The sequence below is a fragment of the Silene latifolia genome, chromosome 5, assembly GCF_048544455.1.
Source record: "Silene latifolia isolate original U9 population chromosome 5, ASM4854445v1, whole genome shotgun sequence".
NCBI classification, from domain to species: domain Eukaryota; kingdom Viridiplantae; phylum Streptophyta; class Magnoliopsida; order Caryophyllales; family Caryophyllaceae; genus Silene; species Silene latifolia.
In genome coordinates, this window is record NC_133530.1 from 15,929,205 (window position 1) to 15,953,387 (window position 24,183).

The following is a 24,183-nucleotide window of genomic DNA, read 5'->3' on the forward strand; positions in this document are numbered from 1 at the left end:
TATCAGACCCTTTGTAAGATGTATGTAACAGCCAAGATTTGCAAATTTTGCAGAAATAAGATAATTAACAACCAGTTGAATGTTTTGAAAAAATCTAACAACGATGAGTCTCGACTCTCGAGCATATAAATAGCCAGCCAGCCAGCCTACAGAGATTTACAAAATCACAGTATGTGGTCGAGAATCCATTGAGAAGAAATCTACACTTTTAGCCCCATATTTGATCTTAGTCATCACCGGGTAAGTTATCGATACAGGCAGTAGTATCGATATATTCCAATGCCGCAACCAGGACTATATTATATACCATGGAGACTAAAATTTAGTCAAGATTTCATCCACATAAAATAGAACGGCTATTGTAAGGTAATCCTGCTTCGATCATCAACTAATCTTCTCCACACCATCTTCCCACATTGTATCAATGTTAATGCAGCAAAAAAGTATAGCAAAGGAATAGAAATGACGCAACCCCCAGGAGCGAAATTAATCAATGTCTGAAAAAATAAAAGGTTGTTATACAGGGACCAAGATAAATTGCACTAGTACAAATCTACAAATAACCAAGATAAATTGCACCAGTACAAAATCTACAAATAATATTTGGTATTGACATGATTTGTAAATCATCAACAATAAAGAAAACTTTAGAATAGTGTTACGTGCGTACCAGCATTCCAGCAATCAGATGTACAGTAGGAACAAAATACTGATCAACTCTCTTTCCCTCAGCATAACCGTTGAAGGCGATCACCATTGAGAAAGTGTGAATGGTTACAAATGCGAGAGCAATAATTGCTGCAATGAAGGTAAAAAAAATCATTACCGTAAGTAGAACTGAGAAAAATAACATTTATCCTAACAACAGTAATAACAACAAATAACATTACGGCCCCAGAGTTCAGAGTAATAGACAACAATAATAAATAACCATAATCTAAACAGAAAAAATAAATAGCGAGTGATTAACGTATCTCGCGAAACATGTCAGCAATCGCTTTTGAAAAAAGGTTACGGGATTTGACACCCTCAAATATGACTCCTATTCACCCGTAGAGGTAGGATATTACACCCAACACCTAGAGGTCTCTTAATAACCATCAGTAATTGTTAGATCTTCATTGCGGACTTGCGGAGATCTTGCCGACATTTTTAATTGGTTATGCTATTCAACCAAATTTATGACACTCAACTAAACATTTTTTCAATCTTTTTTCTAACTTACTCTAATTGCGTTGCATGCCTCCATCCCCCTCCCCTCCCCAGGAAAAAAAAATCATCAGCATACTTTTTATAACCCTCCCAAACTTCAAATACTAACCCCGTTACTGCTTATTTCCCTTGTACCATTCAAAAATAAAAGCGGGGGAAGGGGTCATAAGCACATTGAAAGGGCACTTAAACAGGATATCGAATAGGCAATAACAAACACGCTAAATGAAGGTGAATGTACAGAACCATCTACTCACCAGAAACAAGAAAAAAGGGCATCATCTTGCATCTATCGGCATAATAAGTTGCAGGTCCAAATGCAGGTGTCAGGAGGCTAACACAGAAAAATACCGCATGAGCCAAACCATGACCTAAGCCACCAGCTGAAGGATAAGTGGATAACAACAGCAAATATATTGGGTTAGAGATAACGCTCTGTTTGTTACGTAGTACAGCATAACGAAATCATCCATAGTACTAGCACCGAAAGACCCATACATTGGTTTCCAAATATGATAATTTGTAAGGAAACACCATAAAATAATATTTTACTTAAGGGAGCAATTATACATGTGTCGGATCATATCTCCCATAAGGCCATAACTAATTTTTATGGTTGATATACGATTTGAAATGTCAACAATATCTTACTCGAGTCACATTCAAATAACAAAAGACCACTCCATCGAGAAGGCGGATTAGTGGGTATTAATACTTTCACAACCTTTTAAGCTACATTAATGGTTACCTAACCATAGCGAAGTATATCGTATTCATTCTGAGCAACAACTCAAACAAAAAAAAGGTAAGAAATGATGGACACTTTGGAATATAACTCATACTCTTATTGGAGGCCAGACAAAAGGGTGCAACGCGACATTACCAATTTGGACTGCACGGCATCAGACAGGTAAGAAGTCTAGTCCGGTAAAGTACCCAGGAGTTTAAGGAAAAGAGAGAAATAAGTGACGGACATACAAATTTCAGGAGTTTCTATTTTTGGAGGTAATAAATTTCATGACTTTACAAAACCAAATACGGAGTAACAAGAAAAGAAAAAAGAACGTTAATCCAAAGAATACATGATTGTTGATCTGAACCGCAGTTTTACATTTGTTAGGTATGGATGAGAACTGGAACAAGTTAATGCCTGGACAACATTCGTTGTTTAATATAAAGCAGAACTAGTGATTATGTTTTCGCTCCCGAAAATTATTAAACTTGCAACTGTCCTACTTTTGTCATTAACTCACTTCTGGAGGCATAAACAAATCAATTACAAAGAATCCCATCAAGTTAGAAAAGTACTTTATTTTGGTAGGGAAAAGTGATTATGCTGAAGTTCTTAACTAAGAAGAGTCCCAGTTAAAGCTCTTTCTAATTGACGATTCAGAAAGACATCTAATATCAACCATTTTTGTTAAATCAATGCCGATTATCACTACAGAGACATTTTAGACTTGCAATATGTATCAATAAACAAGGTTTTTTCAATGTTCTTGGTAACTTACCCAGAGCAATTTGCATCTTATCAGTCAGAAACAATCGAGGTTTGGAAACACGGTCAGCAAAAGCATCCAGCATAACCTCCAACCGCCTGAAGCACGTTACAGGGTGAAAAATAAACATTAGTCCTGGAAAGAGATCAAACAAATAGAGAGCATGAGTAAAAAACTAAGCAAGTAACATTTCAGAAGCGTGTGCAATTACTACAAATTTGCATGGACTCCTCACTCAGCCAACTGAACAGTCTCTCAAAAGTTAATAAGTGTGGATATTCATGACCACAATGTCCTATACAGGCTATAGTTGTGGATATTCATGACCGGTAAAGAGACACTCACATCCCCACAGAACATGAACAGGTACAGGTACAATAAATGAAATTACGCTAACATAGTGAATATAAAAATCATTGACTCAACAGGTCAAAAGCCCACCAAAAACTGATAATCATCTCATTAATAAGTAACAAGGACCAATTGTAAGGTGATGAAGTATCATAAGTTATTTGTCCTCATATATGCCAGGAAGTTGTTCAAGTGAATGTCCATTGATTTCTTAAATCGTCCCAAAATCACTGCTACATGGTCAATGTAAATGACTAAAGGCGCCCTTGTCAATCTCGCTTAACCGGAATACAACAATTACTGATTTGGGTAAAGAGGACAACAAATACACCACCTGACACAGAGTTCTTCTATGCACGTGAAAAATGTAACTACTTGTGAGGAGGATCATAAGGAGCAACTACAATCTGTTTAAAGTTCAGACATGCGATGACACAGTTATACAGTGGTGGGCTGTAGCGTTCAGGATAAGTCTATGTGAGTAATTTTTGGGCTACATTAGAAAAAGGGTACCCTTGATTTTAAATGAGAATTTATCCCTTAGCTGACCCCATATTATCTAGGGAAAGCTTACTTCTTGCCACAGTATTGGAAAAAGGTTGCTCGAATGGATTTTGATAAGAACTTTGATAACAACTCAAGCTACATTTATTTTACAAGCAATGGATGGTACACGAGAGTAACATAGAATTTCCTCTTATTATCCATGAAATTGATTGCAAAATAGTGACAATTTCTAATAACCAAAATAAATTCTCTCCAACAAACGGAAAATGGTGGAGCCAAGGTGGTAACCAAAAATACTCAACCTTTCCACTGTACACTCCTTATTTTGCATCATGAGATGGCTACATGAAAACTCACTAGTCACTCCCTTCGTATAACAGCCAAATAATGTACAAGTGGATTTCGAAATAATCAGTGACATTGACATTTAAGAAAGTTCTTAATGAACTAGGTTCTCATCAGCTCAATACGCAGATTATAGAGTAACCACAAGTATAAAACGTTTGATGCTTGAAGCAAGTCAAGGGGTGAGGGGGTGTCATACTTGTAGGCTTTCCACAAAAGAATTCGAAGCCCTTCCTGGAAGCAAACAGACGTAAATACAAGAATTGCATAAGGCCACCATGATGTTGATTTGAAAGGCAGAAAACCCCTCCAAAGCCCTGAAAGAAGAATCAAGCTCACCAGCCACAGTAGCGTACTGCATGGTACATAAAGAAGAAGAAAAAAAAGTAAGACATGGGTGTGTCTAACCATCTACAAAAAATAAAAAAGAGAGCTTTTCCCCCTATCCCGCCCTAGGCGGTAGCCTTTGAGTTAATATACTCTCGCTATTGTTGTATCGTCCTTTGAGGGGACAAAATTATCAAACTGCAAAAGTATATGACCCAAAACCTAGATGAAAAACACCATGATCATAAACTTTCCTCAGGAAATAGACCGTTACGGAAAGGCTCCATAACTCCAAAACACTCCCACCTCCTCCATTAATAATAATATCAAGTCTACTACCTAAATTTTATCCAAAGAAGTGAATATAATCGAAACCCTGGGCATTGATTCCTAAGGTGCCATCAAATTTCATCATCTTAGCAATCAGAAAAATATGATAGCCCAACACATTGTTATAAGCTACGGATTTAGCTACCCTCATCAACAAAAACAATATCGAAAAAGAGAACATAACCCCAAAAAGAAAAAATTCACAAGCTGCATCAACAGTTCTTATCTAATAAATTAAAGGGTATAAACCAGTGACAAAACCAAGGGGGGCTAGAAGGGGCGCTCGCTTTCTAATTTACCTCATTTCATTACTAGTACACCCCTAAAAAGTTTTCGCCCTCTAAACTACAAATCCTAGTTCCGCCACTAGAATTAACAATCACAAACAAAAATTGGAAAGATACCCAATTCAATTTATGTATACATCTGTAATAATAAATCAAAAGAAAAGCAAAAATGACTGAAATTTGATCATTCCAGAAATGGAAGAATGCAATAAATTGAAAACCCAATAATTAAAAAAAAGGGTATACCTTGAAAGAACAGTGAGGATCAAGAAGGGTTTTTTAGAAATGAGAGAGATGAAGAGAGACAAAGAGGGTCCTAATGCAATTAGTGTGTATCCTATACCTGCTCCAACCGTCATTTCCTCCTCTTTGTCTCTCTTGTAGACAACAACAAGAAGAACAAAGTGTTGTTTTGTGTTGTGTTTTGTGTTGAAGAGTTCAAGTTAAAGCCTTGTTAAATGCACCAATGTTAATGCTCTTTGACAATTACACACACTATTGTATGCTTTTGTCATGGAAAATTCCCCATTTAGGATGATATTGATTATGGTGAACAAATGAGAGGTGATTTATTAGAGGCAGATTTTAGATTTTAGATTTTAGGTCGGATTTATATTTATTTATTGTCCATGATCATAATGGATTGTCGGTTTGGGATGAGTTAGAGGATCAGATGTTTTAAAAGATTTGAATTCGATAATTCTGTTCGTTTGTTTTGTGAACCGGATAGGCGAGATTTAAAAGACATAATAAATAGTGAACATGTCAACTATCAAAGCATTAAATTGATTCATTAGGCAATTATTTACTTGTTGTCAAGGATTCGAATGTTTGGGATTGAGATGTTGTTTGTCGATGATGATGATGCTGTAATACTCGGGCTTTAGAGACCGATAGAGGGAGAAAGGCGTAGACGGTAAATGAACCAAATAATTTTCTAATTATAGTTACCAATTGGCTTATGAAACGCAAATGCATTCAGATAGGATTAAGGACGATTTATCAATGAACTTTAATCCCTAGTAAAAAGATAACCGTTTTTTCTCCTTGTAATAAGGTGAGAAGGCTAGAATTCTAGATTGTTCATCTACGCTAACACCAACATATTTCATCCTTTCTGATGAGTAAGGTACGTTGAAGTCATCGACTATCAATCCATTTCGAAAGTGAGATGTCCATTAAAGGCCATCAATCAGCAACAGATTATCCTTGCGAAATCAAAGTTTAATAACTTCTTTGAAAAAATAAAATTCTAACTTCACCTCTCTAATAATAGTTTTAGATTTCTCATGAAAATTTTCAAGTATTCAAAGCAAGTTTATAACACATTATTTTTATTTTTCATAGAAAAATTGCTCCTAAATTTTTAAAATCTGATCAATCCGTTATTTTAGCACACCTAAAACAACATCTACGAGACTACGACTTTAAATTATCTTTAGAAATATTGTAACTTAGGATTAAACTCTAAAATATATATTTACTAGATTTTGTGCCCGTGCGTTGCACGGGTTTCAAATTTGCTTCTCATTTAATTGTTGTGGAACTTTTTTTACCATTTTAAACGGTGTTCACAATTATAAATATTAATTAACATCCATAAAATATTTTACCGATAGTAGTTATTGCCCGAGATAGCTGATTGTCTTGTTGGTTAATATTAATGATTTTACCCTCTAGGTTTAAAAAAAATACAAATACTTCGTATGAGTTTTAGTGGGTAAAAAGCTCAAAATAAATATAAATAATGTATAATTGAAACCAACCCAAACACTATAACATTATTTTATTATATATACACCATATATATATATATAGGCTCCATCAATATATATAACAGAGTAAGTTATTTTTTTAATTGTGACAAATCACTCAAAAATGTAACCAATATATCATGGAAATATCATATATAGCTTATAAAAACACACTTCAATCTTGCACGAGTTTACATCAAATAATTAACATCCAACACAGTACCCCTTATATAATCGGGTTCCGATCCACAAAATGTTATATTGAATTAACTATGGATCTTAAAACATGAAGCTAAGTTCAAATATAGACTAACTAAGCCACTACCCCGCACTCGTCTTGAAATGTTATTATCCAAAATCAGCCTCTTTGACTCCGTCTTGCGAAGGCATGATAAGATTACGTAGTAATCTTGTAATATCAATTCCTAGCTAATATTGTTATATTCTGTTCACCACCTTTGTAACCAATTTAGGATAGTTTATCAATTGTAAATCTAAAAGCTCAAAATATCAGGACGTGTAATATTAAACACGATGTCTTGGGTTTGTCCTATATATAGAAATGCAAGAGTCTTAAAGTGTTGAAATTCAATGTCATCCATATGCTAATCCGCTCAAACACCTTATTAAACCGAATAAATTTAGCCAATTACGTTAATCCACAATGTATTCGTATACATAGTAGGTCATTGTTTTAAAAACAAGTCTCATTCTTTTAGCTATCGCTTCTATTACACTTGTCTATTTGTTTTACACTTTTACTTAAATTCTTATTTCAGACCGTTCTTATTTCAGATGGTCACTTTTCGTCTGAAACTTATTACAGACAAATGTGATTATTTTATAGTTAAATGTAACCACAATGGTACAACGAGTGTTATAACTTATAATGACTTGTTTTACAATATTGATCACATGTAGCTGTAAAATGATGTTAAAATCCTGTCTTATTATTTCAGCTCAAAATGGCTAGTCCGAACCAAGATCAACTGTTTGTTTCATGTAGTTTCATTAAGGCCAATCATATAGGTGTTTATGCCTTCTTTTAGACATGATAAGTTTCAATATGATTTTCTTTATTATATTCCGAACTGCGACATATCTCATTAGCTTTCTCGCATTCTTCAAAGCTTACCAGTCATCCACCGCGTGCCCGTGTACTTTACACTGGACATGATAAGATCATACTCAATTGTGATAGGACATGTTATTTTTTTAAAAAAAATATTGAAGTGTAGATATATGGTATTGAATGTACGTATAATAAGACTCCCTTTGAGATAGATATACTCCCTCCTATCCACTCTTTTCTTCCCTATTTCCTAAAACGGATTATTCAGGTTTTCTTCCCCTTTCCTTTTTGAGAAAGTTTTTATTAATATTATACTCTTACCTCTTTCCACTCATCAAACCCCACTATATACTTTATTAATATTTAATTCTAATTATTCCTACCTCTCTCCAATAACCAAACCCCACCCATCTCCTTTATTAATATTTAATCATAATTATTCATACCTCTCTCCAATTATCAAACCCCACTCATATATTTATCAATATTATACTCCCCACCCTTAATCTCCGTGCCCACTTCAAAGGGGAAAAAAAGGGTGGATAGGAGGGAGTATTAGTTATATTAGACTTCCTTAAAGCAACAATGGTCATTATATCAATTTTCACTTTTATTATTATTGTGCATAAACTTTATCTTTTGGTTTTATTTGAACATGTTTAAATTATTTATCTTTTTTTTTGTATAAGAAATTGTATATTTTTATCATTTGTTTGACATAGTTCACAAGTAGTTGGAGACTGATATCTCTTGAAAGTAGTTGGAAAAAGTTTCGTTTTAATCGCTCGAAAAATGCTCTCTATATAAATCATAATAATAATAATTATTATATAAGCAAAAATTTAATCAGTATTTTGTTTTGCTACTTTTGTATGAGAATAATTTGTTTATACGATAGCATAAAACGGTAAAACATAGTTATGAACTTATGGTAGGTGAAGGAAACAACAAAAAACTCACTTTTTAAAAGAATTTAGACGTGAAGTCAAGAAAAGAGGCAAAGCTTTCTACCACTTTGAGATAGGCAAAATTATGGCTATTTTAGCAAACTAAATTATAAGTTTCTGATCTAGGGGTTTCAATCGCATCCCCCTCTGGAATTGCCAGTGCTACAATTTTGTTTATTTCATATGTATGTAGTTCTTTCAGACTCTAATACTGTCTTTTTATTTCATTAGAATTGGGTACAAAACAAAAATAACGTAAAAGTATTAAATACGAAATATTAAATACGAAACATGAATTAGTTGCATTAGATTTGTTATAAACTATATGAAGAAAATAGTACGCAACTCTTTACGTATAATAATTCTGAAAATTTTATAAGCGATAGGATTATACAACTTATTAAATTTTATAAGCAAGAATTCAGTGAAGCTTAACATTACTAAGCTTTGTCAAATATAATCATGCATTATGCATAAATAAAATCGACCATGTGATGATGTAAAGAAATTATAAATTATCTTTATACATATAAAACGACATACAATTCTTTAGGGTATGTAGCATAATAATTTCTCGTTGTATTGGGTATTTAGTTGACTTCATTCATCTGCGTATCATGACGACTTTGAGAACTCCACATTAAGACAATTAATCCTGCAAAAGAAAAATAAAGAGATTAATATCATATCAATACCAATAGTAAGTTCTATAATAAAAAAATATGCAAATAATAGCAAGCTTAAAAAAATTTCCAGATTTAAAATCAAATATTTAAGAACTTATAAATTAAACAACTGAGAACGTGGTGTTTTTCTAAGGAAGTATTGAGTGGTATTGGGTATAGGTCATCATTGCCTCTATTTATAATGGAGTTAAGGTTAAGATAAGGACCTAAACTTTACAATTTTTTCCGGTTAAGGGACTATACTATTAAATTATCCCGTTAAGGACCTCCCGTTATCATTTCCGTTAACTTTAGCGCAAATGATACAGAGATGCATGATTTATGCAATTTATGTGGGTCCCACCTTAATTGAAAGAAAATTAATTAATAAGTTTATTCTTCTCACCACTCCCTTGTCCATCCACAGTGCACATCCCAGTATCCCACCACAAAGCCAACTCCATATCAAGAAGATGATGGAATTAATTAAGTTAGCTCATAGATGAACTTCCAGTTTAAAGATTATTGTAGAATTCAGACTCTCTTGTTGCCCATGTACTTTAAGACTGTTATCTTTAAAACAGCTAGATTTTGGATGCTCGTTGAGTTTTACTTGACCGATGGCAAATGGAATATTTACAGCCGAGCTGACTTATTGGCTTGGAGACGGGAGTGACCAAATGGGCGAGGCATGTTGATGACTTGATGGATCAAGCTTGGTGGATTATGGCGCATGATATTGGCCTCTAGGGGCTCCTCAAGCCTATTCATTATGTCTTAAAAGCCAGTTCCAATAAATTGGGTCCAACTCCTAAGGAGCAATTTATGTAGGCGATTTAGCACCCTGATACTATATGCAAAGCGTGGGGGTGACTGAAGACCGCAAGGTCCGCAACTATGCTATCTTGAAATCTTTCGAGGCTGTTGAGGTGTGGACTAACAATGGTTATGAAAGTCCGATGGTTTTTAGAGCAGCTTGTTGATGACCCTTCTTTTCTAGCGTCACAAGCACAACTTGGTTCACCAGGCAGGTTAGTAGTGGACTATCCTAATTGTGCATACCTAGATTGTTTTTTTTTTTTTTTGGTGAAAGGTAAGTATATTAGATAAAAAGATATCAATGTACAAAGCTCATATGATCATATTACATAAGATTCTTGCTCTCTAACCATTCTATATCAAAAATGCTTAAATGACTCTTATCCCTCTCCCTTACTCTAGCTTTCATATCATTCAATATTCTTTTTGCAAGCCATTCAGGGCGAAACAAAACCATCTCTTATTGTCTGCAATTGTTACGCTCTTTGCCATAGCATATACACTGCACATACCTACCTAGATTGTTAACTCACGAAGAAGTCATAACTTCCAAGAACAGAACAGTTGACTCCACCATTGGATGATTTATTAAAACTAATACCGAAGTCGCTGTCATTTCAAAGGTTTGAGTAACCGACGATGATGAAGATGGATAAATAGATGGCGACGAGCACAAGGCTCATAAAAACTTCCTATGGTGATTAGTGAACTAGAAAAGGACTTGTGACGCTGCATGTTTCGATTGTCATCGTTCTTTTTTCTCTCACGTTTTTTTTTCTCTGTTCATCTTAATGCTGTTAATGGATATCTAATCATTTTAACAGAAATGTTAACGGAGTTTGTTTATAGGTCCTCACCCGGAAACTTTAAAAGTATAATCCCCTAACTGGAAAAAATGTCAAAGTTGAGACCCTTATCTTACCCTTAACTCATTTATAATGGTTACTTCCTCCATTCAACTCCACTCTACCACTTTACTTTTTCACGTTCGCCAACGCGTGTTTTACGCGGTAAATATCGTTAGCTACGTATTTGTAAAAATTATAAAAGTTAGATATTGTTAATGTACTCGTAAAGACGAATCAAACAAGATCCGACATGAATATATTTTCACTTATATATGGAGAGAAAATCGAGATTGAATGTGCACTTGTAAATAGTGTAGAAAATAGAAATAGGTAGAATGGAGTTGAATGGAGGAAGTATTATGGATGAGTTTAATACAAAATAGGAGTTTGTCTAAGGTCATCTACTTTCGCGGGATCTAGATTTTCTGGTATCACAGTCAAATTGGGTTCTTGAAAGTGTTTCTATCAAGTTACTAAAATATGACATCTTATCAAATTCTCTATCTTTTAAGATTTATTTTTAACTTTTAAAATAATTTTAAGATTTAGTTTTAATAATATTAATTTATTAATTTAATTTAAAATTGTTTAGGTATTGTAGAATAGTTGGAGACTTTAGAATTGCCTAAAAAAAGCCTCTTTTATATATATACTAGATTTAATGCCCGTGCGATGCACGGGCCAAATTGTAAGATGTTCTTGTAAATAATTCAATTACTACGCACTTTTATTATATAATCTAAAATCTAATCTAAAATAAATTAACATATGCATGTGAAGTTAGGTCAATCTACATACAATACTACTTTAAATAAAGAGAGTGAAATATTTACCTTGATCATTAACAACTCATACGTTAGAAGAAAATTCACCATTGAAGCAAAAATCCTAACTTAACACTACATACATACAATAGTCTTATCTTCAAAATTACAAATTATTATAAGGAAATATAGAGTTGTAACAAATCATAAAATTCGTTCATTTGATAAAAATAAATAAAAACATTAAATTTATCACCTTATAAAATCTTATCGTTGCACTCTCATCAATTTGTATATCGAAATCCTGCATATCAAACAAAATAATTGATTAATATTCAAATTAAAAGTTTATAACACAACTATGCACTAAATATTAATTGATGAAAAATATTCTTCTAATCTAACATTAAAAAGCAAGAGAAAGTTAAATATATTCACAAACACAATAGAAATAATAAATTATATTAAGAACAAAAGGCAAAAATACAAACAAATAAATAAATAAAGGGTCCTGATTTTCGCAGTACACATTTTACTCATCATAGTACGCTGTTGACAATTACGCCCCTCTCATTTCCTGTCCTATTTTCTCTCTCTAATTTACTCTCTCCAATTCCACATACCTATTTTTCTATAATTTCACACACCTTATGACCAATGAACAAAACATCAAGGGAGGTGGTTCAGCGGCCGATTAGTGGCTGGCGGTAGGGCTACAATGGTGGGTCGAACTTCGAAGGGTGGTGGCTTGGGGGTTGGGATTTGGGAAATTGGGTACTCCGCCGTCATAGGATGTGAACGCCAGCGGGAAAAGCATTTGTCGCTGACCAAACCGCCGACGTTGGGGGTCCGGCGATGGGCCAGGGGTTGGTGGGTCAGGGTGATGACGTGGAAATAGGGGAGGGACTAGGAGGTTATTTGGTAACTGCGTAGCGGAGCGTAGTACATCTTGTACTATGTTGATAATTGTACTACTTTATTAAATAAAATATACTCCACTGTGTACGTACTACTTTGATCTTTATTTTTGCGAGATTACCGTCGAATGAATTGCGTATCTGTGTTCATTATGTGGTCGCCGGATTTGTGTCATCCCCACGAATTCGATTATGTCGCCGACGACATCTAACTATGCCAATATCCCCGTATTTCACTTCAATTAACAGTAATTAATTTGAAAAAACCTTAATAGAAAAAAGTTGATACAAAACTATAAGAAAAAGTCATTTCAATTACTAGTAATTGATTTGTGAATTAAATATCTATGTTCTATATTTGAATAATTGTTCATAATTGAATAATTTGGGAGTTAAAAGAAAATAAGTATGTAATAATAGAGAGAAGGTAGAGAGAGAATTGAGTTTGATGTGTTTTTAGTTAAGGGTATTGAAATGGAAAATTTGGTGCAAAATGTACTGAGATGAGTAAAATATGTACTGCGAAAATAAATTACGTAAATAAATTGTAATCAACGATGAAAAACGTGAGAATAGAATAGAATGGGAAATAAAAAATATGTTTGGTAGGCTACATCACACCACCTTATATATGGTTATAATTCCCTACTTTGTATATCATTCAAACTCTCTATCGTATAAATTATTTAGGGGTCGTTTGGTTCGCTGCTTAGGAATGAAATGGATTGGAATGAGAAACCATAGAAGTATGGGGTTCCAACTCCATCCCTTTCTAAACTTGTTTGGTTCATTGAAAAAATAAACATGAAGGTATGGAGTTTGAATCGATAGGAAGGAGATGGGTATGAGATTCCAAGGGGTTGGAATGGAGTTAGAATCCATTGGGTATCCAACTCCATTCCAAAATGCTCCAACCAAACATTGGAATGGATCAAATCCATTTCAATCCATTCCAATGATGTCAACCAAACACCCCCTTAGTTTGTATATCTTTCAAACTCTATCGTATAGATTCTTTATTTATTAAAATTAATAAATAAAAATAAGATTTATTCTATGTAGTTTGATAAAATTGGACTCTCTATAAACGCTCGAAAAAAGCTTCCTTTAATAATATAGATAGATAGATACTAGATTATCCGATTTTAGATATTTATCCGAACTCCCTACATATTTCATTCCCGATATCATCCTAAATTATTATTATAAACCCCTATTAAGGAGATTAGCACTTTTAACACAGACCAAATTAGACTCCTGAGCCTCCCTCAAACCCCAACAATAAACCACAACAATCGATTGAATATGGAATCATCAGAGGAAGAAGAAAGAATTCCAATAGCCCAAAGACCAGAATGGTCAGATGTAAAACCAGTTCCACAAGATGATGGTCCATGTCCTGTTGTTCCTATTTTATACTCTGATGATTTCAAAGAAACCATGGATTATTTCAGAGCTGTTTACCTTTCTGATGAACGATCTCCTCGTTCTCTTCAACTTACTTCTGAAGCCATCCACTTCAATGCCGGAAATTACACTGTATTTCCCTCAACTTTGTGATTTTTTTTTTGTGTTTTTTTGATGTTTTGATTGTTTAGTTGTGATAGTTGGGTGTGATTTGATCATGGGTTTCTGTTAAAGTCGTGATTTTTGTTGCGGGTTTCGCTGTTTTTGGCGGTTAAATATCTGCAATTACACTGTAATTTTCTTCTTTATTGATTTTTTGGTGTGTTTTTGGTTGTTTTACTGCTTCGTTTGTTTAGTTGTTATAGTTTGATGTGATTTGATCATGGGTTTAAGTTAAAGTTGTGATATTTGTTGTGGATTTCGCTGTCTTTGGCGGTTAAATGTCGGCACTTACACTGTAATTTTCTTCTTTATTGATTTTTTGGTGTGTTTTTGGTTGTTTGATTGTTTAGATGTGGTAGTTGGATGTGATTTCATAATGGGTTTGTGTTAAAGTTGTGATCTTTGGAGTGGGATTTGCTGTTTTTGGTAGTTAGATTGATGGGGATAATTTTTTTGGTTGTTTTAATGTTTCGATTGTTGTGCAAGTTTGGTGTAATTTGATATGGGTTTGAGTTAAAGCGCGATCTTTGAAGTGGGATTTGGTGTTTTTTGTAGTTAGGTTCCGGTGTAATTTGATTATGGGGTTGAGTTAAAGCGCGCTCTTTGAAGTGGGATTTGGTGTTTTTTGTAGTTAGGTTCTGGTGTAATTTGATCATGGGTTTGAGTTAAAGCACGATCTTTCAAGTGGGATTGTGTTTTTTTTTGTTAGGTTGATGGGGCTAAATTTTTTGGTTATTTTGATTGTTGTGTTGTGCCACTTGGATGTAATTTGATCATGGTTTTGAGGTAAAGTTGTGATCTTTGGTGTGTTTTTTTTTGGGAGGGGGGTTTGAATTAAAGTGGCATATTAAAATCTGTGGACATCTTGTTTGGGACTCAGTAGGTGATGGCGGTTGTATTGGTTTCTCGTCAAGGGTATGTCGGTAACAAGGTTTAGGGCATGAGAGGGCTGAGGGTACGTTTGCGTTCATCTGACTCTCTCGGTGCCTACTGCTTATAGGTGGAATTCCTGTCAAGGCACTGAGATCATGTTCAATGTAGTAGCAAAAGTAGGGAGTCTTTTTGCTGCAGTATGTTTCTGAAGAAGTAGCTTGCATATATGGCATTCATTCATAATGCCCTCTTAGCTGGAAGCCTATTGAGAGGCGGCGATGTCATCTTGGTACAATTTAAAGATCATGATAGTTCATTAAGGGAGATAGGATTGGCTCATGATCATAGATTGAATGTAGAATGAGCTGACAATCATAAAAGGGTATAAATTCGTTACAAGAGTGTGCCTTTTTGGAAGTTACGTAGCACTTAGGTTCCTCAATTATCTTACTTGATCATTCATTCCTTATTTAGTTAATAAACCATTAACTTTTTGGCAGCTTTTGATAGTTTAGTTGCCCCACTAAATACATGGTTTGAGTGTAAATTTATGTTTTTCTTAGTAGGATTTGACAATTTTGGCTACAATGCATGATATTCCGTATATTTTGACCCTTAACCTTTTACTTTTATGCATCTATGATGTATGTATATAATTTCATTATATATTTTAACCCATGATTATTGGATTCTTCATGCTGATCAGGAAGCCTTGACAATAGTTTCTTTATGCTTTTCAGCATTCTAGATGTTGAGATTTTGACGTGTTATTCTACGCCTTTGTTTTCCCTACAATAGTTGTGTACTGTTAAAAAAAAAACGCCTATAGGAGGTGCTAGTCAATCAAATTTACTTCCTATCGGAGCTTTGTCTATAATCATTGCTTATGTTTAATACGAGATTCGTTGTTGTGATCATCGACATTTTTCTTTTATTGAATGTGCATGCCGACCATGATATAGACTCGAGATTCCGACACGCAAACGGCAAATCCACGCCCCCCCTGCATTGTGTTAGTGGGAAATCTCTCACCATCACCATACCAAAAAGTTGGCATTTTTACGGTGAAGTGAAGGCGAGGGTGCACATCATGTTTTACTCAAAGAAGCAGACCGTGACACAATGCATGGGATAGTTCGTTGGGTTTGATTATTTGGTTGTGCACTTGTAGTACAGATTGAGAAGCAGACTGAGTGCTAAAATTTGGACTGAGTGCTGCAGTCATCTGAGAGAATTTAGTATCAGTGTTTTACAGTATTGTCAACAGTTATATTCTTTATACTTTTTCGCAGGTTTGGCATTTCAGACGGTTGATTCTGGAGTCATTGAATGCTGATCTGCAAGAGGAACTTGATTTCGTTGGAAGTGTTGCTAAGCAGAATTCAAAGAATTACCAGATATGGTAAGAGTTGTCATATTAATTTACTACTGCCTTTATGTTATTGCCTTGCATGTGTCATGTACTCATGTTAGGTCTGGAATTCTCGCTTCATGTGTGTCTTTTTTCACCACCGAACATCTCTTCTGAATATGCTGGTTGATCCTTATTTTGTGTCTTTACATAAAAAAGAGTTGATTATTATACTGTCTTTGAAGCTAGTTACGGATATGCCTATGGAATCTGTGGCCTGCCCTTACTAACCCAAAACTCCTAGAAGAGTAAAAAGGGAGGTCTGCTTGATAAAATTAGTGGAGACCCTGTATCGGATGTATGAGTCATTTAGTAGGATATTTAATTTAACAATAGGCCTTAATTCACAAACATTAATCTATTTCCATTTCACTTCAAAATACTCAAAATATTTCAAATCTATAGATATAAACTTGGTTTGGAGACGTGCCCTGCACCTGTATCGTTATTTTGAGACAGGAGTCTCCATTAATAAAAATTCGGTCCTGCCAATGCAACTCTTGTATATGTACTCGTGCCTAGAGTCTATGTAATATTTCTTTGAAATGTGATACGCAAGTGATGGAAGAAATTCTAGGCTAACACTTCACTCTAGCACAGGTGAAACTCAAAGACTTACAATTATTTCTTATTTACCAAGAAATGTGATATGAGTGATGGAAGAAATTCTAGGCTAACACGCAACTCTAGTGCAGATGAAACTTAAAGACTGCTATAATTATTTCTTTCTTACCAATTCTTTCCAGGAGTTCTGCTCTTCGAGCTCCTTCACTATGCTGGCATTTTAATCTTATTATAGATTTTTTGTAGGCATCACAGACGGTGGCTTGCTGAGAAACTGGGTTCAGATGCTATAGTTAAGGAACTTGAGTTTACAAAGAAGATACTTTCTATTGATGCCAAAAATTACCATGCGTGGTCCCATAGACAGGCGAGTTTGCATTCCAGTTGTTTTTACTATTGTGCTAAGAGTGCTAACCACCTGGTTCATACAATCATAGTTATCATACCTTTACAAACTGTATTGGTATATTCTTATATGGCAAGATACCCAGGCGTAACTTTACAAATGTTTAAATCTTCTAGAGTTGAGAGAGAACTCTACACACTACACTGTAGAGTTACAAATTATAAGAATATTTCATTTCATATTATGAGTGCGCCCTTGTTATTCTGTTATCGATTCATAGAAAGTTACACCAACCCTACCAAAATAACTAATTATACAAATGTTAAAATCTCCTGTTGTGTACATTTCACATGCAGTGGGTCCTTCATGCGCTAGGTGGTTGGGAAAATGAACTTGAGTACTGCCACGAACTCCTTACGGATGACATCTTCAATAATTCGGCCTGGAATCAGGTAGACACTTGTTTCAGTGATGTTGTGCTTGAGTTGAATCTGCGGTTGTTAACATGTTTTTGTACCACCCTGTCAATGTAGCCTCTGGTTACTGGCTGAGCCCTTTTATTATCCAGTAAAATCTTCTTGGATACGGGTTTATTGATCTTACGCTGTAGCTTGAACTCTATGCTGCGCTGGTCGTTACATAAGAGTTTTTTGCTGCTGTCTATAAGTTTTGAATTAGATAACATGTGGCTGAAAATCATCGGACAACCCTGAATCTCTTGCATTTGTGCTACAGAGATACTTCGTGATAACCAGATCTCCATTGCTTGGAGGCCTTGATGCCATGAGAGATTCCGAAGTGGATTACACAATTGATGCCATTTTAGCCCGGCCTGAAAATGAGAGTCCTTGGCGATACCTTCGTGGCCTATACAAAAATGACCTGAAAACTTGGGTAAACGATCTTCGAGTTTCATCAGTATGTCTGAAGATTTTGAGCACCAAAAGTAGATGTGTTTTTGCCTTGAGCACTCTTTTGGACCTCATCTGTCATGGGTTCCAACCAGGCCCAGAGTTCAACGAAGCAGTCAATACACTGCAGAATGCTGAAGCTGGACCTAGTACTTCTTCAGGCTTAGCAGAATCGATCTGTTCAGTCTTGGAAAGCATGGATTCTTTGAGAGTGAATTACTGGGCATGGCGCAAGCAGCAGATCCCTGCTCTAAATATTTGAGTGTCGAGTAGAATTGTTTTACTATTTCGACTCATATCTTGTATTTTACTGGCATCAATGTAGCTGAAATTCAAAAAAACTGTTCATTGTTCAACTTTTTTTTGTTTTGATTTAATGACTACAGATTACAAACTTTCACCAGGAAGTAATTTCATTTTACAAGTTTTCAATTTGAAGAAAAACCCTAAGAAGGATTGTGAAAATTACGGCAATTTACTTGTATCGGAAAATAATTGCACAAAAGTATAAAATTAAAATTCCTGATGATACACACATGTAATACAATGCAAAATACATGCATTGCTTCAGCTTACCAATTAAACATGAAAAGTTCTACAGTAGTGAGAGCAATGGCAATGGCTGTTAAAACATTCAGCATTGTACATGCAGCACTGTACATGCTTGGAGAATATGGACATGACGTGAACGTAGCTTTACATCAATCAATGGCTAATCAAATAAATCAAAACATAGATGTTCTATCAGAATCAACTGGAATCATCTGCAAAAGAATGGGACCAATAGAATGAGTTTGCAATATTAGGGTTTTTTCCGGGATGGTGACTTGGATTTGGAAGGGCTGGAGGACTCCTTGAAAGCAGATGGACATAAGTTGTTAATCTTGCAAGAGTCACATCGCGGTCTCAGTGGCGTGCATATAGTCTGCCCAAAACCTACCTGTTGATTATTTATGAACAATTTTGTTACGAGTTTAGAAGGAACAAACTGCATCAATGGCATTGACTACTTCAAAAGCATTGCAGTGAGGATATATAGTCCTGATCATACAGAAAGCTGGTATAAAGTCGAATCAGGTTTTAACAGTGTGTTCAAAACAACAATTTTTCCATCATATTCTAAAGTTGATGAATAATCAAATAACGAGTTATTTTGTAATCATACAAGAGCTCAAGCTGCTCAACATACCAGAAGAGGATTTATAGGGTCCCATTCTTCCTTTGGAAGCCACCTCTCCAACGCTACTCGTGTTTCCTCTGGTGAGGTAGTTTTCTAGAACAGAAACAAGATATGAAGACATTATTTGCATGCATTAAAACCCAACTTCATGTCTGAAAGTTTTGCTCCCATTAAATACCACGTATAGACAATTAAAATGGTGAGAGCGAACATGATTGGTTTCACTATACTAAGCTTTAGTCCAACAGTAACAATGAGAAATGAGAAAGGAGAAGCGGAAAAGTGAAAAGAAGCCAAACTCAAAACTTGGAACATGTAACTATGTAAAGTTACCTGGTTTGTGCCAGGACGTGAAACCCATCCCAATCTATTACTGATACGATGAACATGAGTGTCAACACATATTCCTTGGACATTATTCCAGCCGTAGTTCATAACCTGAGACAATACATGGACTTAGAAATCTAAAAATTTAACGAGAATACCAAATCAGCTACTAAAATTAGCATACCAGATGAGCGATCTTTGGACCTACTCCAGGGAGTTGTTGTAGTTCAACCAGTGTGCTAGGAATATCTCCATCATACTTTGTCAAACAGATTTCCGCAATTTTCTTCAGATTATTTGCCTTCCTGGTGTAGAACCCCACCTATGATCAAACTAATGTTATACAAAAAAGGCTGTTTGTTTATCCAAAATAGGAAATGAAACAAAGTGCTGTGACCTACCGGGTAGATCAGGGTTTTGATAGTTTCTTCGTCAGCCTTTTGAATGGAATGAGGATCAAGAAGTCCATTTTCTAAGAGACGCTGAACTGCTCCTGCGATTCAAAAGGAATAATTCATTTTTCTCTAGCATGGAAAGTGGCATGAATGAAACATTGCATATAAGCACTGAATTTAACCACAAATTAGGTTTAACTTTGGAAATACGAAATTCGACAAAGATGCAAAACTCAGTAGAATATATCTACCATGCTGAAGTTACACCGTATGCATATAACAATTAACAACCAGAATTTCCAAAATTTAAGGTCATCCAAAGACCTTAAGAGAATGCAGAAGCCACATAATTTTGAATACATTCACTTCTGGAATACAGTGGGAAAGAGACCTAAATTTAGCAAGTGTGGTAAATGTGTGTCGTCGTGCCATGACATCACGATGCTTCATGGAGTTTTCTAGTTATCTGGTCAGAGAACATCATATTAACATAACAAAATGAGGCTCAAGCAAACTACCAAATTAGAAATATTGAGGACGAGAAAGTCAGGAAACACTCGTCAATATATCCTTTCTGCCGAAAGAGGAAATATTCAGAACTTACTTCACTGCAAAGAAAAACCAGGCATTCTAATCGAAGTATTATTTTCAGAAACTAAATGTTGGAAGCAATTGAATTCGCTAGCACAAAGGAGCAAAGAACTAACCATGGGTGACATGATCCTTGGTTTGGCTCGAAAGAAGCCCACCAACTAGAACAGAATATCTTCTCTCCTGGAAAAAACGACACAATAAATAACGAATTTTGAGGATTTGATGCCAGCTCACACAAAATCCCAAGACTAAATCGGAAATTTAAGAAGGCAAGACAACTATAATCACATAAGCTTATCCACAGGAGTGCTGTTTGTTGTCATCTAAACAATTAAAAGGAGTGCCTGAAACAACATACAACTTAATGTATCGAACTATTCTGTAAGGTAAGAGAAGAATGGTTGAAAATATTATACCTTTGGAGGAAGAGAACTTCCAGCTCTCTCACATCCCATGGAGTCTACTGGTGCATTTTCAGAAGATCTCATCTTACGTATTCCTTCAAGAACCTTCTCCCAGTTGCCTGGAGGATCGACTGGAGAAAAAATGTCCCAAAGACTTTAGAAATTTTCAACTAATACACCATGGAGCATATGTATTACAGACTATTGAACTTGAGTGACGTGTCTATCAACCATCACTAGCAAACTTGACCATTCCATAATAACAGGCCAGATAAGTAAACTTTTACCTTCAGATTTAAGAGTAGAAGCAAGTTTAACTTTTGTTTGACGAACCATCGGGATAATTTCCGACTTTCCTGAAAGTGAAGAGCTAAGATTAGAATATTGAAGGGAAATATCATCTAGAATTTAGAAATCACGACAAACTTGACCATTCCATAATAAAAAGCCAGATAAGTAAACTTCTACCTTCAGATTTCAGGGTAGAAGCAAGTTCAACTTTTGTTTGACGAACCAGCGGGATAATTTCCGAATTTCCTGTAAGTTAAGAGCTAAGATTAGAATATTGAAGGGAAATATCATCTAAAAATCATGACAAACTTGACCATTCCATAATAATAGGCCAGATAAGCAAACTTATACCTTCAGACTTCAAGGTCGAAGCAAGTTCAACTTTTGTTTGACGAACCATCGGGATAATTTTCGACTTTCCTGAAAGTTAAAGAGCTGAGATTAGTGTATTGAAGGCAAATATCATTTAGAAATCACGAAAAAAAAATGGACGTCCAAATTTACGAGAAAAGATGAGATGACAAACAAATTGTTTCCACTGAGTACACAAAAGTTACCTGCTGCAGAAGTTGCATTGCTTTTTCGGTATGAGAACTCTTCTATATCAGGCAACGAAGACATCTGCATCAAGATAAGCAAGGTTCGGATTTAGTGATGAGCGTGGAAGGGCAGAAACAAAACAGGAACTTTGATTCCCGGGCAAGTGCACACTTTAAGTAATAGAGAAAGGATAATACTGAATTCTTCAAAGTTCTGATTAAAGGTTATATTCCGGAGTCCAAACAAAGAGCTTATACGAATGAAATGCATATAATCCCAACGAGAAATATGGAAGATCCTGAGGAAAGGCTTCCATCTCATAGATGCATTATAATCAGAATGTCAGAGATACATTGTATTGTCACTAATGAACCGGAAAGGCCAATATCCAACGAGAGAAAAGGTAATCGACAACTAAGTAAAGACTTCATGGGAATCAAAGTGAAGATCTGTGGGGTTCAATCATTGAAAATGTACATTATCTTGATGGTTTAATTAATACCTACTCCCTTTGTCCCCCTCATTTGTGTACATATTCCATTTTTTGGTTTCTCCTTCATTTGTTTACCTCTCTTATTAGAATGCTTCTAATGGGTAATTTGATCTTTCATATCCATTATAGTCCGCTTGTCATCTAATAACTATAACCACAATGTCCCCCTCTTCCCTCTTTGGTCTTTGTGCCAAAAGCAAATGTAAACAAATGACCGGGAAGGAGGGAGTACATCATTACATGGACATTGGGCATAGCCATTTCATAGATACATGGGCATAGTCAATTTTATTTGCTACTTGCTTAGCACAACTACTACAATAGTTGGGAAGTAATTTCATCTCAAAACATCCCAAAGAAGGTTTTAATTAAGTCTTAACTTCTTATTATATGATCGTTGATGACAAACTCCCGTCATATATACTGTAACTTAACTTACCCGTAAAACCGAAACAAAGAAAGCAAAAGTCTGTATGGACTAACAACATATAAGTACAGCATAAATGAATGTATATCAGTTTACATATTCTAACCCTCCTGACATAAAACTTTGGCTCCAGCAATTTTTTATGTTAATTCAAACACCCAAATATGTACAATTAAGAACTACCCACATAATTAATCTCAATGATCATGCCATTAATCAAACAATACAAACATTTAATCAAAAATAAAAATTAAAAAATCAACCTTTACTCCATCAGCATGAGATACAGTTTCACCCTCTTCAATTACTTCTCTTTTAATCCTCTTTTTCCTGACATAAACTGCTGAAACTTCCATTGCAGAACCATTACCTATTCATAAAAAACAAAACAAAATCACACTGTTAATCAAAAGGGTCTCAGCAACACACAAATTCAAATTCTTATGTAAAACCGCCTTACAAAAAAATTTGTGTAAAACCGTATGACAGAAGACTAAATAGTTGATTTAATGAGGTGGGTTAGGATTAAAACCTTGAGATTTGGGGAGAGTAGAGTTAGAATTAGAGGAGGATAATCTAGTGAGTGGCATTTTTAACCCAGTTCCCGCGTAACGTAGTGTGTTATGCAGTTGCCCAATTGAAAGTTTTATGGACATGTTTGTAGTTTGGGTATAATACCATATCACAAACAAGGTGTTTTTTATGGGATTGTTGTCTTCTTGTCTTCCTCTGATAATGTTTGGGTTAACATAAAGCCACGCAGCTAATGGTCGGGGCTAGACCTAACGAGCGAGTTAAATGGGTCGGGTTAATTTAAGTCGAGTTGGGTATACTGGGTTGGGTCAATTCGGGTTCCGGTCTTGAGTTCGGGGCGGACCGGGTCATTTGGAATTTTAATCGTTCACTTTGTTACCTTTAAATTCAGGGAAGTGGCAAATAAGCCCCAAACGTTTGCCACTACGTGCAAATTAGCCCCACAACATTTTACTAGTGCGAATTAGCCCCATTAGTTATACCCGACGTGCAATTCAACCCAATTAGAGATATCCGAGTAAAATTCTCGCCGAAAAATAGTGACATGGTACCGGAAAAATGACTAGAATTAAATTAAATAGGAATCTCTCTAATTCCTTGTTTTCGCCCCTAAAGGAATGAGATTCGTTTACCCTATTAAGTTCTAACCCACTTAGGGTTGAGCAACTTTGGGTCTTGAC

General features: G+C 35.2%; 3 protein-coding genes across 4 annotated transcripts; 1 reads left to right on the forward strand and 2 right to left on the reverse strand.

Annotated features, from left to right (window-relative positions):
• Positions 1 to 28: 28 nt before the first annotated feature.
• On the reverse strand, positions 29 to 5,438 carry LOC141656852 (gamma-secretase subunit APH1-like). Its single transcript, XM_074463937.1, has 6 exons — positions 5,105 to 5,438; positions 4,114 to 4,269; positions 2,724 to 2,809; positions 1,470 to 1,595; positions 671 to 798; positions 29 to 497 (listed from the first exon to the last, which is right to left on the reverse strand). Exons 1-6 carry the CDS (start codon positions 5,215 to 5,217, stop codon positions 357 to 359), a joined length of 750 nt encoding a protein of 249 aa, XP_074320038.1. The 5' UTR covers positions 5,218 to 5,438; the 3' UTR covers positions 29 to 356.
• Positions 5,439 to 13,827: 8,389 nt separating this feature from the next.
• Positions 13,828 to 18,725, forward strand: LOC141656854 (protein farnesyltransferase/geranylgeranyltransferase type-1 subunit alpha). Its single transcript, XM_074463940.1, has 5 exons — positions 13,828 to 14,183; positions 16,379 to 16,488; positions 17,308 to 17,428; positions 17,764 to 17,859; positions 18,143 to 18,725. Exons 1-5 carry the CDS (start codon positions 13,950 to 13,952, stop codon positions 18,578 to 18,580), a joined length of 999 nt encoding a protein of 332 aa, XP_074320041.1. The 5' UTR covers positions 13,828 to 13,949; the 3' UTR covers positions 18,581 to 18,725.
• Positions 18,726 to 18,860: 135 nt separating this feature from the next.
• On the reverse strand, positions 18,861 to 23,685 carry LOC141656853 (endonuclease III homolog 1, chloroplastic). 2 transcript variants are annotated; one of them, XM_074463939.1, is made up of 13 exons: positions 23,502 to 23,685; positions 23,233 to 23,339; positions 22,067 to 22,130; positions 21,861 to 21,929; positions 21,687 to 21,755; positions 21,506 to 21,574; positions 21,231 to 21,349; positions 20,928 to 20,994; positions 20,227 to 20,318; positions 20,010 to 20,147; positions 19,832 to 19,936; positions 19,508 to 19,591; positions 18,861 to 19,258 (listed from the first exon to the last, which is right to left on the reverse strand). In XM_074463939.1, exons 1-13 carry the CDS (start codon positions 23,623 to 23,625, stop codon positions 19,121 to 19,123), a joined length of 1,245 nt encoding a protein of 414 aa, XP_074320040.1. In that variant the 5' UTR covers positions 23,626 to 23,685; the 3' UTR covers positions 18,861 to 19,120. The 2 variants fall into 2 exon arrangements, with proteins under 2 accessions (XP_074320040.1, XP_074320039.1); XM_074463938.1 differs by having other exon boundaries at positions 23,239 to 23,339; positions 23,502 to 23,684.
• Positions 23,686 to 24,183: the final 498 nt, after the last annotated feature.